The sequence below is a fragment of the Cygnus olor genome, chromosome 4, assembly GCF_009769625.2.
Source record: "Cygnus olor isolate bCygOlo1 chromosome 4, bCygOlo1.pri.v2, whole genome shotgun sequence".
NCBI lineage: Eukaryota > Metazoa > Chordata > Aves > Anseriformes > Anatidae > Cygnus > Cygnus olor.
The window spans coordinates 16,592,468-16,608,762 of record NC_049172.1 but is presented as its reverse complement, the minus strand read 5'-3'; the positions used below and the strand labels follow the sequence as shown (position 1 = coordinate 16,608,762).

General features: G+C 47.4%; 1 protein-coding gene across 1 annotated transcript; it reads right to left on the bottom strand.

The window, feature by feature from the left end:
• SH2D4A (SH2 domain containing 4A) lies at positions 1-16,289 on the bottom strand. The gene is made up of 9 exons (XM_040555491.1): positions 10,988-16,289; positions 9,994-10,153; positions 9,210-9,369; positions 7,033-7,098; positions 6,490-6,625; positions 4,338-4,554; positions 3,251-3,381; positions 2,567-2,787; positions 1-986 (listed from the first exon to the last, which is right to left on the bottom strand). The coding sequence occupies exons 1-9, from the start codon at positions 11,169-11,171 to the stop codon at positions 894-896; spliced, it is 1,368 nt and encodes a 455-aa protein (XP_040411425.1). The 5' UTR covers positions 11,172-16,289; the 3' UTR covers positions 1-893.
• Positions 16,290-16,295: the final 6 nt, after the last annotated feature.

The following is a 16,295-nucleotide window of genomic DNA, read 5'->3' as shown; positions in this document are numbered from 1 at the left end:
TTGAAAGAAATAGTTCTATGTTAAAGTTCACAACCGATGCAGTAATCTGGACACAACTTGTAATAAATAGCTCCATTCTGGAAAATAGCATTCTTTACTGGCAAACATTTCTGTAAACTTTACTAATACTGATATGCCCTGTTTCTTACATTGTTTAGGCTCTGTGCATGTTCCTTGCAAACAAATTCCTGTATCCCTTCTCCTCTCCCTTCCAAAAGATTAGTCCCCCTCTATGCAGAAAGGCCAGCGTGGGATATAGATACAGGTTAAAAGAGTGAGAATCTATATTCAGAAGCTAAAGGAACTTTTAAAATGCATTTTTCATGAAAATCCCTCTACAGAGAACACGTCACTGAAAGGCACCAGGGGTTTGCTTGGATGTTTGGCTCAAACATCCTTGATTCCAAGGGCACAGCATTTTACAGGATTAAGCTTCACATTATACAAATTACTCTCAAGACCAATTCACTTCTCCGAGTTGTTTGGTGCCTTCAGGAAGCTATGATCTCATTCAATTGCAGATACCAATCTATTTCCCAGGCAGCACACAACCTTGCAGTCAATAGCAAAAGGCAGCTTGAACATAGATGTCCCCGAGGAAATCTGCAGAAACCCAATGAAAATACGTGGCAGTATCTCCCCGTGCAGCTGATACTTCATCATCTAATTCACTCCAATGTGCGTGATATTTCTGGGTGCTTTGTAGCTTGCTGGGCTGATGCATCCTGTTGAAATGAGAAGCCCACAACAGCACTTATCCTCCTACTGCTTTGTTGTGAAGGATTTAAAATACAGGGACTCGAGGCAAGTTTCAGGTAAGTGTCAGCCAGCTCCAGTTCGAAGTGCGGTCTTTGTGAAAACAGGCTCGGGGCTATGTGATGAGACTGAGAAGTTCACTTAAAGAGAGAGACGTAATCTGGTTCGTGGTCCTCTTGACCACATGGGTAAAGCAACAGCTCCTTCCCCATGGAAGTGATGGCTTCTTCCTGTTGGCAGAGGATAAAGTTAAAACACTTTTCAAACAGACCAGGATACACCCGACCTATCACAAAGTCATGGAGTGAACAGCAGCCTCCCCGCCTCCGTTACTGCGTGGACTTCTTCATTCTGCTGTGCAATACGACTCACAGCCCCAGGAATTCAGGGGACAGATCCACAGGGCTGACCTCTGCCTTCAAAAAGCAATGTCAGTGCTTGGTGCGATAACCCAGTGGTGTGATTCTGGTAGTTCTTGGAAACAATACTGCTCGTCTCGTAGGTGACCACGGCTTCTACAGGGTGCAGTGCTGTCCTGCCTAGGAAGAGCCAGGGCGAGGACTGTGCAGCATGCAGGTAAGCAGGACCACAAGCTCGCTGCACTTGTGCTAGTGCAGGCAGGGGTGCGCACGAGTGGGATCTGAGCTTCTGGCTCTGTTTGTGAGAGGGACAAGGGTGGATCCTGCGGTGAGCACATGCCGTCCGCTTTGGCGAGCCCTTTTCTAACGAGAATTCCCTTGAAGCAGGGTTTCTGCTTCCAATCTTGTTCCCAACCTCAGCAACAGATGCATGGTGGGAACTTGCCTTCTTTCATGGTCCCCCAGTGGATGATAAGCAGAACCCACCAGAGCATTTCATCAGGGTAGATTCACCCTACTCCCACACACATCTGCTGTAGTGCAGTGGAGTCTGTAGGATTCTTTGTAGACTGTGGGTGTGACTCTATCTTTAATATAGACATGCACAACCAGGCTTTAAATCCTCCAGCTATGGTACCAGTAGCTGTCTAGCTCCTGCTTTCAACAGATTCAGCCCGGACTGTGAAATCCACACAAAAGAAGCAGGTTGAAGCAGTGCAGATAGAGCTCTAGCAAATAAGCATAGATATTTTCCCCATGTCCAATTTAGTTTAGCCATGTGTGCATTATGCTAGGCACTTACTGAAAAGAAACACAAATATATGAACCTTTAGGCAAAAAGATTGTCCTGTCCCTGGGCGGATCTTACAATAAACGAGTGCAGGATCTGGTTGTTTTTGGACCCTACGCAACTGCAGTCAATGCTAGCGAATACTTGGTGTTACTGTTGCAAGAGTGTACTGGCCTTCTTCCTTCCCTTCCTGTGTTTGCTACTTTTGCTCAGTACAGCGCTTTGTTTGCTTGGAGATTATAAAGATACCTTGTTCTCTTTCTTTCCGGAGCTAGAGACAAGCATATTTTCTGCTTACCTGGCCTGTTGGGACTCTACAACAACGGACAAAATCAAAAATGCCCGAGTAAGTATGCTGTCACCTATCAACTTATCAGTATTTCTACTAAATAATATGTAGGAACTTGAGCCCTGTGCAAGGTCTTCTGCCCACTTCAGGAGGAGCAATTCAGGTCTAAGACATTTGAGATGTATTAGGTTGTCTGAGACATCCCTATAGGGCTGGCATACCCTGGTGGAGCATCGCAAAGGATACTCAGTGGTAGCAAAAATGGGCCTTCTGACCTACATTATAACAACTAAATCTGTTCCTTCTTATTTTGAAATGCCCTGAGGCAGCTACACAAACAAATAGCTAATGAGTGCCTTGCTAGAATTTCACCTTGTGGTAGTCGACAAGGTCAGCCAGCGTTGAATGTTGTAGCTGGTCCACTCCGAGGAAGCTGTAGGAATCACTAGAGGCGTCAATAAGGAAATGTTTACATCCCTCCACAGACCGATAGGAAAGCACGTAGCCTTTGATTTTCTCACTGACCCGGACCAGAAAACTCCCCGGCACCATTTTGCTCAGAAGCTCCTCTGCTTTCTGAGAAGTCAGGATACCTGTTGAAAACCAAAACACAGAGCTGAAGAGAAAATAGCATTTGCAGTGGAGGGGATGGAACACTTTTCACAAGAAGTGTGCTTTACCTTTCTAAAACTAATTCACAGTGCTTCCATACCTGCATGTTTTCTTGCTCACTAGTCCAAGAGCCATATTGCCATTGCTAGTAGCTGGCCATGGTCTCATGCTAACTGTACTTCATGCTAACTGTTTCATTCCTGGCATATTAGGCTTGTTATCAATGGGCTATGAGAATTTGAGAAGATCTGGCCTCTGTTCTGAGACTTTAGCTTAGCCTTTGTTGTAATGCTAGAGGAATTTAAAGGAATTTAAACTATCATACACATTTAAAATTGATAGCTAGGCACCTTTGAAAAGCTCCTGGGCCCAGCCTCTTGCAGCAGCCATGTTAGCAGTACTGACTTAAAAGTTTGGGTGGGGGCAGAAATGCTCAGAACTCACCATGGAACCACGGTGCTATCGTGTCTGTGGTTTTCTGATAGCCAGCTCGGAGCGGGAATTGCTCCTCTTTGAACCACTTGATGATGCTTTCTTCAGTGGAAGTGGAGATTGTCCTCTGGATTCCCTCTTTCCTGTTACAAAAGAAAGCGAATTTGTGCAAGTTCAAACAGCTTTTGAGTCCTTGGCAGGAATTACCTTTTGTTCATTGTATTAAGAACAGCCCTGAACAGAAGGCTTACGATAATGAAGCTGTCAGCATTATTGTATGGTTTTCAGTGGACACCCAGCAAAGAGGATGTACGTCTTCTAGGCTTTAGGATGTTCTGCTATATAAGGCTGTCACTGAGTCTGACTTCACGCATGGCAGGTAAGAGAACTTGACTCTGTCAGAAGAGGGTCTTTTTATCTCCAAAAGCTCCGTATAATCCGGAGGTTGGGCATTCTGGGAGGTGGCTAAGAAGGGCAGAGCCAAGAGCCAGGAACAGAAGGCTGAGGGTTTGAACCTGAGGACACGCTGGTTAGCAGCTCCGGTGGCATTTCCCTCAGCTGGGTGAAAACACACAGTGCAACTTTTACACCATGACATGGACGCTGATCCTCAGCTGCTAAGCCCTCATCTTTGTTTTTAATGGTCCAAACCTGGATTTCTAGTGTTTTCAGTGGAGGTGGGTCCCTTTGCGGTAAGCCACCATCTGTCCTTGTCTGTTACAACATGACAGAAGCAACTCCTGTCCAAGGAGCCTTGGGTGAACTGGAGTCACTGAAAATCACTGGAAGACTGAACAGAACTGTATGAGTGTCACAGGAGCAAGGCTTCTGGTGTGGGAGCTTATCTAGTGAACAGGAATGTCAATGAGAATCCCAATCGGACAGTAAACCTCCAGGAGTGAACAAATACGCCTGATCACTGTAATCAACAGCTCTGCCCCAATCTTCACACCCTAGGCTGGAATATTTTATAGCCTGTTTTTCCCAGTGGAGTGTCTCTCCTCCACACAAGGAGGACAGGTAACATTTCTCATCTCAGCCAGCCCTTGCCAGAGCAGAAGAAGCTCATCCCTCAAGAGTGCACAGGGATGTTTCTTACCTAACTGCTTTCCCGTTTGCCATCACAGAAGGTAGAAGTTTAGGCTTGGGTGGGAGAGGCGGGTATTGGAGCGGTCGCCGATCTCCTGCTGTGGCATTCTTGGATATATCTGCCTGCTTCCCTCTGTGGACACCCTGCAGCGAAAGCCTCCTGTAGTCGTCCCTGGCCTGCCGCGCAAGGGAGCGTCTCTTCTCATCTGCTGCCTTGGCTTTCCGCACTGGAACAAAAAATGAGTCCTACAGGAGCGAACAAGCAGGCAAGTTTTAAGCTTGCTGCCCCTTGGTCATCTCCCTGCTTGCTGAAATTGAGGAATAACTCATTTCAGAGCATTTGGGTTCTCTGTGCTCTAGCCCTGGGCACAGGCAGTGTTACCGTGGAGGGAGGTTACTGTAGGACTAAGGTTCTCCCCATCCTGTGTTCTCAAGGAGGCGTTTGAGGTTGCCCAAGCTGGAAGTCATTTATCTTCCACACAAGCTTGTAGCAGCTCAGCTAGTCTGGCCACTGTCTGAAAGATGCCCTCATTTGTGAGAACAAAAACAACTGCTGAAATGACCCCAAAATCAATCTTCTGAAGGATTTGAAAGTCCTGATGGACTTTGAGGAGGGAAGGAAGTCTTGCTGAGACTGTTATGGGAAGTAGAGAACTTAGCTGGATATTTTTTTTTCTGAAATACTGCTTTGATTCTCCAGGTTATAAGCATTCAGTAGCACATCCTGGAGTCTGCAGGAGTAATGGGCTCTCCAGTCTGAGATAGGCTAGTTCTTTCCTCGCTTTTGTAATCAACTGCAGATTTATTTTATTAGTAAGAAAAATAAAACCCTTGGTCTGAAGTGAAAACAATTGGTAGTACTGCATTGCCATCTACTGAACAGCAGGGGAGGAACTGAGGAAAAAAAAAACATCAAGTTCTCCAATATTCCTTCTTCCCAGGAGAGGAAGTGTGAGGGGCAGAATTTGAAGCTGGGTGGAAACAAAGGCAAGCAGCGTGTGAGGGTATTTCTTACATACCAAGCTTGTAACCCTTTGTTTCAGTCTCTGAGGAAGCTGGACAGCAAGACTCCATGAAAAGGAATCGAGTCAAGATGTCTCTTTAACTCAGGCTATTTTTTAAAAATCGCCTTTGAAGTATGCAGCTACTCTGGGAGATCTCTGAAGGAAATGTAGCTATCATAGTGACTAAAGCAGAGAGTTCAGGAAGTACTTGGCAGCAGTGACGGATGTCACTAGAAGTCCCATACTGTTTTGTCATTTTCCTTTCTATTGTTTGGATTTGTTATGTTAGAAGGTGCTCTGCTTAGGTGGGATTTTTTTTTTTTTGTATGACAAGGAAGCAGATGGGAGGACTATACCTTGCAGAAATGGTAAAAAGTGAGGAGATTTGGAGTGGCCCCTTGTTCATGTTTTATGTGGCCTCTTTTTTCATGTTTTATATTATTTCTGAGGTCTTGGATTAGCCCACATCTCCACATTGTGGCTCAGTTGTGCACAAAGGAGTTTTGCTTTGGCCTTATGCTGACCTTCTGCACAGAAATGAATTTTATGGAGCAGCAAAAGCCCTCCTTGCTCCCTTTTGAAGTCCAAAAAGGGCTCCTTTCACTCAGTGAAAGCAGTTTGCCATGAATAAAGTGTTTATGAAATTGCCCTCTTTAGTTTGTCCTCGCCACCCATTATCCTAGTCCACATGAGCAATGGTTACTGTAAAGTTCTACCAAAGGCAATCTCTGGTTTAAAATCAATTATCTTGGCTACACCCACGTGGCTCCTATTTGTTGATTATTTTAATAGGGTGTCTGAGCACTACCACATGCCAGCAGGACCCATTCTGCTTGGCACTGTTAGTGTTCAAAGCTATCAGATTTCAACTAAAAAGAAAATCGGCTTAAAATACAGAAAAGACTGAAATGGGGAAATGGTTCCAAATGGTGATTTTTCTGTAGGAAAAATTTTCCATTTCCCTGCCCAGCTCTAGTCTCAATGCTGTGTGGACTCAGAAAAATTTCTGATAATGCAGCAGTGTAGCTTTTGGCAGTACTCTCCAGCCACTGACTGAGAAATACTCAGTTCCAGTTTTGCAGGAGAGTGACTGAGATGACCACACAGAGCCCTAAGATTTCTCAAGCCCCACAGGAAAAGGTCATCCTAAGATCTTACAGGATTCCTGCCATTCAGGCTCATTCTCATCAGATTTCTGCAGCGTACTCTGGGTCTCTGAGCTTGTGTGGCTTTGTGGTATTGCCTTCAGTGGGACTGTGGTTTCTTCTGAATTTCTCTTCTGTGCTTCCTTCATCTGTGAAAGACATAGTACGCTTAGTGCTTTGTCCCAGGCTAGTTTTAGCCCTGCTTTTTAGCTAGCCTTGAAATACTGAGTACTGCGTTCTTTTTTGTGAATCCGTTATTTCAATAACATGCAGACCCTCTTCCTTTACTGCAGGTCACAACAGAGAAAATAGGGAAAACAGTCTACCAGAAATAATCAGGAACATCGTCCCATGGTATTGCCCAGTCTGCCAGGCTGGCCTGCTTTTTGGCCAGTCCAAATTTTAACACCACACTCAAGGAATATGGCAATGTTGAGTAAAACTGGTCCACGAGGTGGACGTTTGTGGGTCAGGTGAGTCTCTGAGGCTGACTGGGACTCTAGGATAAAGTCTGGGCCTGCCTCAATGTGTTTTTAGGTCCTAGATTGCAACTTACCTGCGGGAAGCCACCCTTCCTCACGTGGCAGTCTGCCAGCATCTGGTGAACATCCCTGGCTTCCCTCTGGGCAGAGGAAAAGAGCGGTGAGAAATGAATGCAGCATCAGGACCTTTACTCTTTTTTAGAGCATGCCCTTGCAAATTTGGAGAATTTGCAGGTGGAGAGTACAGGTGCCACGTAGCAGCGCTGGGCTGCCATAGCCTGGGAAGCTGTGCGTGGGGGAGTGCCGCCACGCGTTGTGCTCTGCAGGCAGCCCTCCTCTCACAGCCCTCCCCAGAGACCCCAACAGCGCAGGCTGGAGCATTCTGCATTTTTAGAGCTGATGCCAAGGAGAAGCTGGTCACTCCTTCTCACTTTTATGTGATACATGCCACAGGAGAAAGAGTCAGGGGTGTCAGGATTGTCCCAAGCCTGCCTGGATTTGCTAAGTGATGATCCCAAGTGGTCCCAGGAAGTGGACAACTTCCTTTCCTTCCCTCCCAAAATCTGCTAGAGCTTTACCTGCCTGTGCTCAGCTGCTGCTATGTGCTGCAAACCGCTGCTTGTCAGACTGACCCAAAAAGCTGCGTGTCTCTTCCCTAAAACCAGTCTAGCTACACTAGCAGAGGTTGGTATCCGAGACCTGTCTTTTAAGAAAAAGTTAGCCTTGTCTTTGAGCAAACACCCACCCACCTCCCTGTTTGACTCAGCCTGCCTTCCACAGCACAATGAGTAACGAGTTACCTGCACTGCACGGCTTACCGAGGACACGCTTTATCTTCTACAATGCTTAGTATGAACCCGTGTTTCCAACTTCCCTGTCCTAGGCAGGAAGCTAGGAAGTTAAAATGTGAGTGAAGCAGCTTGTTTTCTTAGATCAAACCCCTGCCCCCTGCGGCAGGCGGAGCACAATGCCCAGTTCCCTCAGGTACAGTTAAGTGGGAACTACATCTCAGGAAAAAAAACAGTACAATGAGCTTTCTCCCCTCCCTCTCTACACCTAGAAAATGCAACTCTGCAGCCTGTATCCCTCCTACTAGCAAAAACATCAGAAACCTGGGAAAATTACCCATAGCATAATGACAGAAAACAAAAAGTAAAATATATATATAAAAAAAAAGCCTCAGTTTCTTTTGAAACTTTGAAAGGGTTTTCCATTTTTTGGTGGTGGTGGGATTTTTGGTTGGCTGGGTTTTGTTTTGTTTATTTAGATAGCTCTGACTAATAACTTCCTTTAAAAGGGGGAGGAAAAAAAAATCTCCCACATAGTTGCTCAGCTTCAGCAAACAGTGCTGAGAAAAACCCAGTGTGATTCAGAGCCTTTTGATAAAGGAGTCAGCCACTGGATTCCCTTCAGCATTTTGGCAGCAGTGGGAGAGGCACTCTACCAAAATCCAGCTTTCAGTTATCATGCTTTTATACTGAGATATGGCATGGCTGGGTAATAAAAGAATATACAGTCATACAAGTTAGCAGCAAAAGGCTGAATGAAAACTCACTGAATGAGATTGGACTTTTCCCAGTGAGTCAACAGGACATTTCCGTTCAGCTTTGGTTGCATTGGTAGTTAACTGAATTTGTCCTTTTCTGTTCTCTGCAAATGGCTTTTTTTGGTAGCCAATTAAAAAATAGAAATGTATTTACTACTGGAGAAAAATATTACCTCAGTAAAGGTGTAGTTACTGACACTGCTTACTTGCATTTGGCATTTTCCTATGCTGTAAAGGTCATAAGCTATTTCACCTGAAAATATGCATGTTAGAGGATACTGGTAAAACTGTATACATCTGATCTCTTATAAAAGTAGATGATTTGTCTGCACATGCAAGTTTATAGCCCTCAAATCCTGGGACAGGCTCTCTGGTCTTGCCCAGAAAGCAGTCCAGGCTAGCCACAAAGCAGGAGGGAGAGTACTCTGACCCTCATTTTATCCACAAAGAACAGAAGCAAAGGATTTGAGAGTGGCTTGTCTGGTGCTACAGAGCAGATCTATCCCAGCTGAGAATAGCACTTGGACCTCCCAAGTCCTCCCGAGGATGTAACAGCATGGCTTCTTCTAGGAGTACAGCAAAGCCCTTCGCAGTCAGCTGGCTTTTCTCTCACTCAAATTTGTATCAATAGCAATCAGGATTTGCTGCACTTCCTAGATCTCAGGCAAATGATGCTGGTTAGTATGGAGAAAAGGGGGAAAGTACCTTTTTGAGCTCCTGGCTTTTCCCCATTGTAGCAGCAGCAATTTTTCTATCATCTTCTTTCTGTTCCTCCAGAGTGCCTTTATTGTTCCCCTGAACATCTGTCTCACCAAGGACTCCCGACTGGGGATGCAGAGACGGCGTTACAGAACAGTTGGTCTCTCTGAAATGGGAGAGACAGGTCTTAGGAATCCCAGGGAGTCACTTTCTGCTCTCCAAGCATCCGAGAGGAAGTTACACATGAGCAGAACAGCACTGCGACGGAGCACGTGCGTGCAGCTATCATATCTCCAGATCAGGTAGATGGAATAATTAATTTAATTACTCATTGGGAGCACCTGCTGGTGAATCGGTGCAATCCAAATGCATCACCTGCTGCGGTGACAGAGCTACCATTTCCTATGAACTGCTGCGGTGACCACAGCAGGGACATCACGGGAGACTCCGTGAGCTGGGGAGGGCTTTGAGCTGGAGATGGTCTCTGCCAGCACTGTGCGTGCCTGCAGAAAGCCGACCTTCGCCTGAGCCTTTTGCCTGCAAGTAGAGTGTGACAGCCACACCCTGCCCAGCCCCGAGGTGGAAATCAAAGGAAAGAAAAAAGAGGTTTTATAAAGGGCTTGCGCTACTTCCTGGTGGCGATGCTGGACTTTCCCACCCGCTTCCTCGCAAGAAGGAAAATTCACAAAACAGAGGGGAGAGTCCCCAGAGAAGAGTCCAGCCTCCAATTTCTAGGAATGTCTTTTTCTCTGTGTCTGCCCACCAAGTCCTCCCGGTGGAGAGTGCTTACCTCGCTTCCTTGCCTTGCTCGCTTGCTAACTGCTTTGCCCTTTGTGCCTGGATCTCTTCACAGATGGCTGCATACGATTTATCTGAAGGATGCTCGCCCATCACCCAGACCCAGACATCGTTGTCGGCACCCAGCTTCCATTTCACTGACTTCCCGCTGGCTGGAAAAGAAGTAGCTCTTTCGCAAACACTGTTTGCTCAGCACTGTGTGCAGGGCCTGTGTCCCACGTGCTGTGTCCACCGGCTGCTGCCATTGGCAGAGCCTTTCCAAAAGTGGCTGGACATGGGGAAAGCTCGGCTGGGACACAGGACGCACCTCCCATTTCATTTCACAATACTGCAGCCAGGTCAGTGAAGGGGACATTTCTGAATCTGGGGAGAAGGGATGCCAGTATTTCCTTTCTTTCTCTAATTCCTTGCCACAACCCTCCCCAAGCATCTTGTCCAGGGCCTGGGTGAGGGTGAACTATCTGCAAACAGAGCAGGTGGGAGAGCAGTGATACCATGCTAGCAGATAATATGCTGTGTAATCCAGTCAAAAAGACCTCACATCTAAAAGCACAAGGGAAACTCCTGCAGATCTGGTGCCTCAGACAAGGTAAAGGGACTTGCTGAGCTCCCCTATGTTCCAGGCACCCCAGGACAGGCGTTTGAGTCCGTGGTTATTTTACAGACGGGGTCAGAGGCCCCCATTCAGTGGGATGCTTGATGAGCTGCATCTCCTGCTGCCGGGAGTAAGGAAGCGACAGCTTCCCAGGAAAGGGAGTTTAGGAACTTGGCAAAGGGCAAAGTATCTGGGTAAGGGAGTAAAACCATTGTATGCCAGGCCAAACTAAGCTTGGGAAGTGAGGTTAGTTACAGTTTGGAAACGCAGCTATGATGTGTCCCTGGGAGAAGAAATTGCCCTAGGGACACGCTACCTCCCATTTCTGGGGAGCAGTTGAGTTGGTCAGGTCTGTGCCAGAGGGGGAAGCAGCTGGCAGGTCGAGACTTACCTTTTCTTGGCGGTGGCTTCTTTTGCTGCTTCTTTTCTTCCTTTTCTGCGTCAGCTTCTCTTTCTTTCCACCGTCTGATCTGCTCCTGCCTCATCTTGAAAAAGAGGATCTGTTTCTGCTCCTCGTTGAGTTCTGCCAGCAGGTCAGGATCGATGTACATGTCCGATAATATCTGTTTCAGCATGGCTGGAGGTTTCAGTTACACGCGTTTGTGGCGATGATCTCCAGGGATCTGGTCCTCTTCCTGGCTCAAATGTGCCTGCACCGACAAGAAAGACGCCCTCCCCGCCTGAGCCCGGAGCAGGAATGCAGGCGTGCCAGGGTAATTATACTTCTATCTTTTTTTTTTTTAGCTCAGACTTCCTGCACAGACCAAAAAAAGTAAATAAGTAGCTTAAAACCTGCTATTAAAATTCCTTGAAATAGCAGGTGAGCTCAGCTCAGTCGCAGCCCCCGCACACTCCACAGGGACAACTGGCCAGAAGAGGGAGAGTTCTGGAGTGGGGAGGTTTTGTTTATATACCTTGATAAACCCAGCTGATAGTATATCAAAACAGAGAGCGCTCTGCCTGTTACAGTCATCAGAGGTGTGGCTTGTCCGTGCCGAGCAAACATTCCTGCTGGGCAGGGAATCAATGAACCCGTGAGCAGACGGCTCCTCCTTTGAAAAGGAAAACTTTGAGATGGGGCGGCTTGATCTTAACAAGTCCGGCCAGCCTCATTTCACCGATGAAAGATTGGGAGGGCTTTAGGCTCTGCTTTTGAGGTAGGGGCGGGAGACGCCCAGTGAGAATTTTGGTGTGCTCCCATCCATCAAAGGCAGCACCGCAGCAAGTCAAGGAGTACAGGTAGCGCAGCTGGTTTCTCCAAAGCCAGATCGGCAGCAGCTGACGAGCTGAGGCAGCTCCCGGTCTGACAGTTCTTGCTGAGGTGCCTTTCCCCCGTGGCCAGCCTGACACCACGCATCCACTTTTATCTGGATGAAGCGGACAGGGAGAATCAGTGCCCCTCTTCCTGCCCTGGATCACGTCAACATACTTAACGCCCACACAGCTGTGCTTTGTGCCCATATATTTACACTTAAAGCAAAGTTTTTCTTCTGGAAAAATTAGGAGCGCTCTGCTGGCAGGGGAGCGAGGAAATAGAAATGTGGACTAAAGACCTTGAAACCAGCTCTTTTCCCTATCTTATCTGGATAACCTCATGGATATCAGGAGGTTGGTTGATAGCACCTGCGATGACACTTGCACAACCCAGGTGCTGCTGAGGGAGGAGGAAGAGGACAGAGGAAGGCTGACGGCTATAGATGAAGTACAATTCCCGAGCGGGCTGCACGGTGGCTGGCCAGGGGCAGCAAGGGGCTTCTGGGCAAGCTTTTGTGATATGAAGCCAGCAGGCTACAGAGAAAAGGCCAGTGGGGTTACTCACGTCCTTCTACACAAATCCTGGGAGTCTGAGGAATGAGCACACTAGGGCACGGTGCAGTAGATGGGAGGGAGGTGGTTGGTGGGGCACAAACTGACAGAATGACCTGTGCCAGGGTGAAGCAGCAGTAAGTATTAAATCCTGCTGTCAAATCAATAAAGTTTCTTACAGTACAGGGTGTAGACTAGGGACCCAAATTTGGGGTTGAGACAGGAAAAAAAAGGTGTTGGGAGCACCTTCGGATTCGAAGCATGACTGCTCTGATTCAGCCCAGAGTCTGCCTTTTTTTTTTTAATTATTTTTATTTTCGTTTTGGAAAGGAGTAAAAGAATAGAGAAGGGAGTGTCAGAGAAACATAATACTGAAGCTTTCCAAAGGAACATGAACGTGGTGCATTTAATTAGTGGAAATGGGGCAGCAAAACAGCAGCCTCTGTAAAGTTCAGCTGGCAGGACAGTATCTGCTGGGTTTGTTCTGCTGCACTGGTGTTCCACCTTCCTCCGTCTCACCCCCAGGCTGGCATCAGGCAGGCTTTTGGGGCAGGTCAGCGGGAGGTGTTCTTATCCGGGTAATGCTTTTTAGTATCCCCCCAATAACAGAATGGTTCCAGCTCAGCAGCCAAAGAAAGGAACTCAGGTTGTCCGAGAGCCACGGAGGACTGCAGCTGCAGAGAATGAGCAGCTTTTTGGGGGCGGGGTGTTGGTGGGCAGTCCCCAATCCCTGGGGAAACCTGAACTGTGTGTTAGACTGCAAAACTGGGGCCCGCTGCTGGGGGATTATTGTTTAAGCTTCGCTGCCTCCTGCTCCAAAGCACTGTCTGAAAGAGAAGCTATTTGCAAACAGGTCAGTGTCAGAACAGCACACTTAGCCAGGATTGGGACCCCTAAGCTTTCAGTTTTGGTTTGTTTGCTTGTTTCTAAAAGACCATTTCAACACAGTGCAAATTGGAGGATGCAAAGTTTATTTTAGTGGGGTTTATTTTAGCGAAAGTCATGTCTTCAGAGGGTACTTGAGGTTGCTCTGATTTTAGAGAACATGACAAAACTGTTGTTTAAGTCCAAGGTGTTTTTTCTTTGGAGAAACAGCGAGGGTTAAGACCTCTGTGGATCTGAAACAGTAGCTGAAGCAGATGATAGCATGGTCTGAGCATGGTCTGAACTTGACGGTTGGGCCAACAGAAATTAATCACAAGGTCTAAAATTTAAGAGGCTTTTAATGTAACAGTCTCATTGCATGAAGAGAGGTGAAGTGCTTTTATTCCCTTCAGGTGAGAAGGTATCATTTGTGGTTTGTGTGGGCCAAATGCTAAGTGGTTTGCTAAACAGAGGGCACTCAATATCTTGCCCCGGGGGGGACCGGGGGAAGGCATCCAGCTGGTCAGGTCTCCCAGCAGCTCTGCCCTCTGGCTCTGGGTCAGCAGAATTACTCTTCCCTGGAAACTCTTCAGTAAAGGCACAGCTCACTAGCCAGCAGGGTGCTTGGAAAAGAGGATGGCCAAAAATTTTCCTGGAAAGGACGTCCTTGCTACAACTGAGACGTGTGCGTCTGTGGCTGGAACTGTCTGGAAGCACGGGCCCTGAGCTCGATTCCCCAGCTGGCTGCTGTCCTGCACCCTGCTTCTTCATACAGCGCTCTGCGTCACCTCTGTGTGGGCCCTTCTCACCACCTGGCTGCACAGGAGGCATCTGACACGGGCCAGTGTGGTTTATGTTGCGGAATTAAAATGTGCAGCGAGCAGAGCTGCAGAGGCTGTGGTGCTGCTTTCCCCTTCCCTCCCAGCACTGCCCCCTCGTGCTGCAGGTGACTTTCCTCACTGGGATGTGCTTCTCTCTTAAGGTTCCTCACGCTCTGTCTAACCTGCCTCTTTCTGCCCACCTGGGTTACCTCCCCACTTGGGAGACAGCCTCTCACACATCTGTGACAGTCCAGATACCAGGCTTTACCTGGGACGATTGCACAGATGGGCGAAGAATTCGGATGTTTGGTGGCGCCCATGTGAAGGGAAGGTACTCTTCCCCTCTGCTGCCACGAAGTCTGCCCGAAGACAACCTGGAAATTCTCTCCAGTGCATTTAAGCAGCAACTTGCAACTGTCTCACCTTGACTCAGGCTGAACTGCCACTGAAAGTACTGGAAACTTTTGCTGCTTGAGGGAAACATACAACCCTTAAAAGAGCAAGGTCACGCAGCATTTAAGCTGCCTGCTGGAGAGCAGTCTCTTCCATGCTCCTGTCAATCATCTACCATGAATGGGGGAAATCTAAGTACATGAACACACGGATCACTCCATGTCATCCCCTGGCAGGCTCAAGGGACACCCCCTTCTGACATCCTGGTATTCCCTATTGTCACTGCCACAAAGGGAAAAGTTATCCAAGAAAGCAGTAGGCAAACGTACATAGATACACATTTGATATTCTCTATATCAATAAATTAAATAAGGGGGTATAAAATGAAATAGTGAACATATTGAATGGTGGTTGTTGTACTGATTTTCTGAGGCAGCTTCTTCAAACTGCTGCATGCACCTCTATGGAAAATGTGACAGGAACGTTAAATTAAAAGTGACCCCAAGAGGCTCAAACATTGTCAGGAAAAAAAAAAAAAAAAGGCAAGAAAAGCTGTTACTGCTGATTTTTTATCAAATGCCACTTATATTTCTCTTACCTCTTTCTTCAGTCTTCTGCCCCTCACCACACTCTTTAGGGATAATAAGGAGACGACAGTTTCAAGGATCATAATGTAGTTGAACCTTAACTTTCAATGCAAGACATGACAAGGTCATGTACTCTTCTGAATCACATCAGAAAACAATACTACTTTTCTTGATAAGACGAGTAGTTAAAATGGTTTATCTCTGAAAAGGGCTTGCTGTCTTTTTTTGTGTTGTTGCCTTAGCTTTCCCAAGAGGTAAATTAGTGTATCTAAGCCCTCACCAAGGATTTGAAGACCTTGAAAAGCTAGATGAAAAGTAGAGAAGAACAGACTATCATTTCCTATCTTTGCTTCATGACGCTGGAGGTCTATTCAGGACACCTTTCATCCGGGCACTGTAAACACACTGCAAGAGCAGTTTTGTGCTGAGGAGCCCATCACGTGCGTGGCTGCAACACAGAGTAAGGAGCGGGGCAAGAGCAATTCAGCAGGGATGAGATCAACGCCCCCATTTTCCTCATCTCCTCAGCCCTTCTGTAACTGCATGCCCAACACACAGGCTGACGCTTCCTCTCCTCTTTAAAGCAAGGGCATATTTTGCTCCCTCAGGAATGTTAGAATAGGGAGGGATGTTAGAAACAGGCAGCAATGTTAGAAATAGGAAGGAATGCTAGAATATAATGTTATAGGGCTTGGAAAATGCTCCTCTTCAAAGCCAGTCTAGCCTTTTCCCCAGCTGTCCTGCTGCAGGCATGTCCCACACAAGGGCCTCATTCTGTCAGCCCAGGAACAGGGGGGCTGTAGGTTGCTGTGTCCCCTAGCTTTTCCCTCACACAAGGGTCCCGATCTGTCAGCCCTGGAACAGGGGGGGCTGTAGGATGCTGTGGGCTGTGTGTTTTCCTTCCAGCCCCCGTGCTCTGCGTGCAGTGCTGGGGCCCCAGGCACCACTGCGCTAAGAAAACAAAAAGGTTTCCTACACGAAAATAATCCCTTGCTCATACTGGACAAGCTTGGGAAGAAAAATAAAAACAAACAAACAAACAAACAAAAAACGTTATCACTTTTGACATCAACCCCACGCGGGGGGGGGGGGGAGCACCATGGCGATGCGTCCGCCTCCACACGACGCCCGGGGGGGGGGGAGGAGTGTAACGGGGGGGGTGGGGGCCACAAGGGGGTGCTGACGGTAACGGGGGGGGCAAAGGGCAGGAGGACGGTAACGGGGGACG

Coding starts and splice junctions, on each gene's coding strand:
- SH2D4A (XM_040555491.1), bottom strand. CDS start 11,171: ATGCTGAAACAGATATTATCGGACATGTACATCGATCCTGACCTGCTG. Junction 3,382..4,337: donor GCAAACGGGAAAGCAGTTAG/GTAAGAAACATC, acceptor CTTTTGTAACAG/GAAAGAGGGAATCCAGAGGA. Junction 987..2,566: donor ACCTTGTCGACTACCACAAG/GTGAAATTCTAG, acceptor CTCTGCCAACAG/GAAGAAGCCATCACTTCCAT.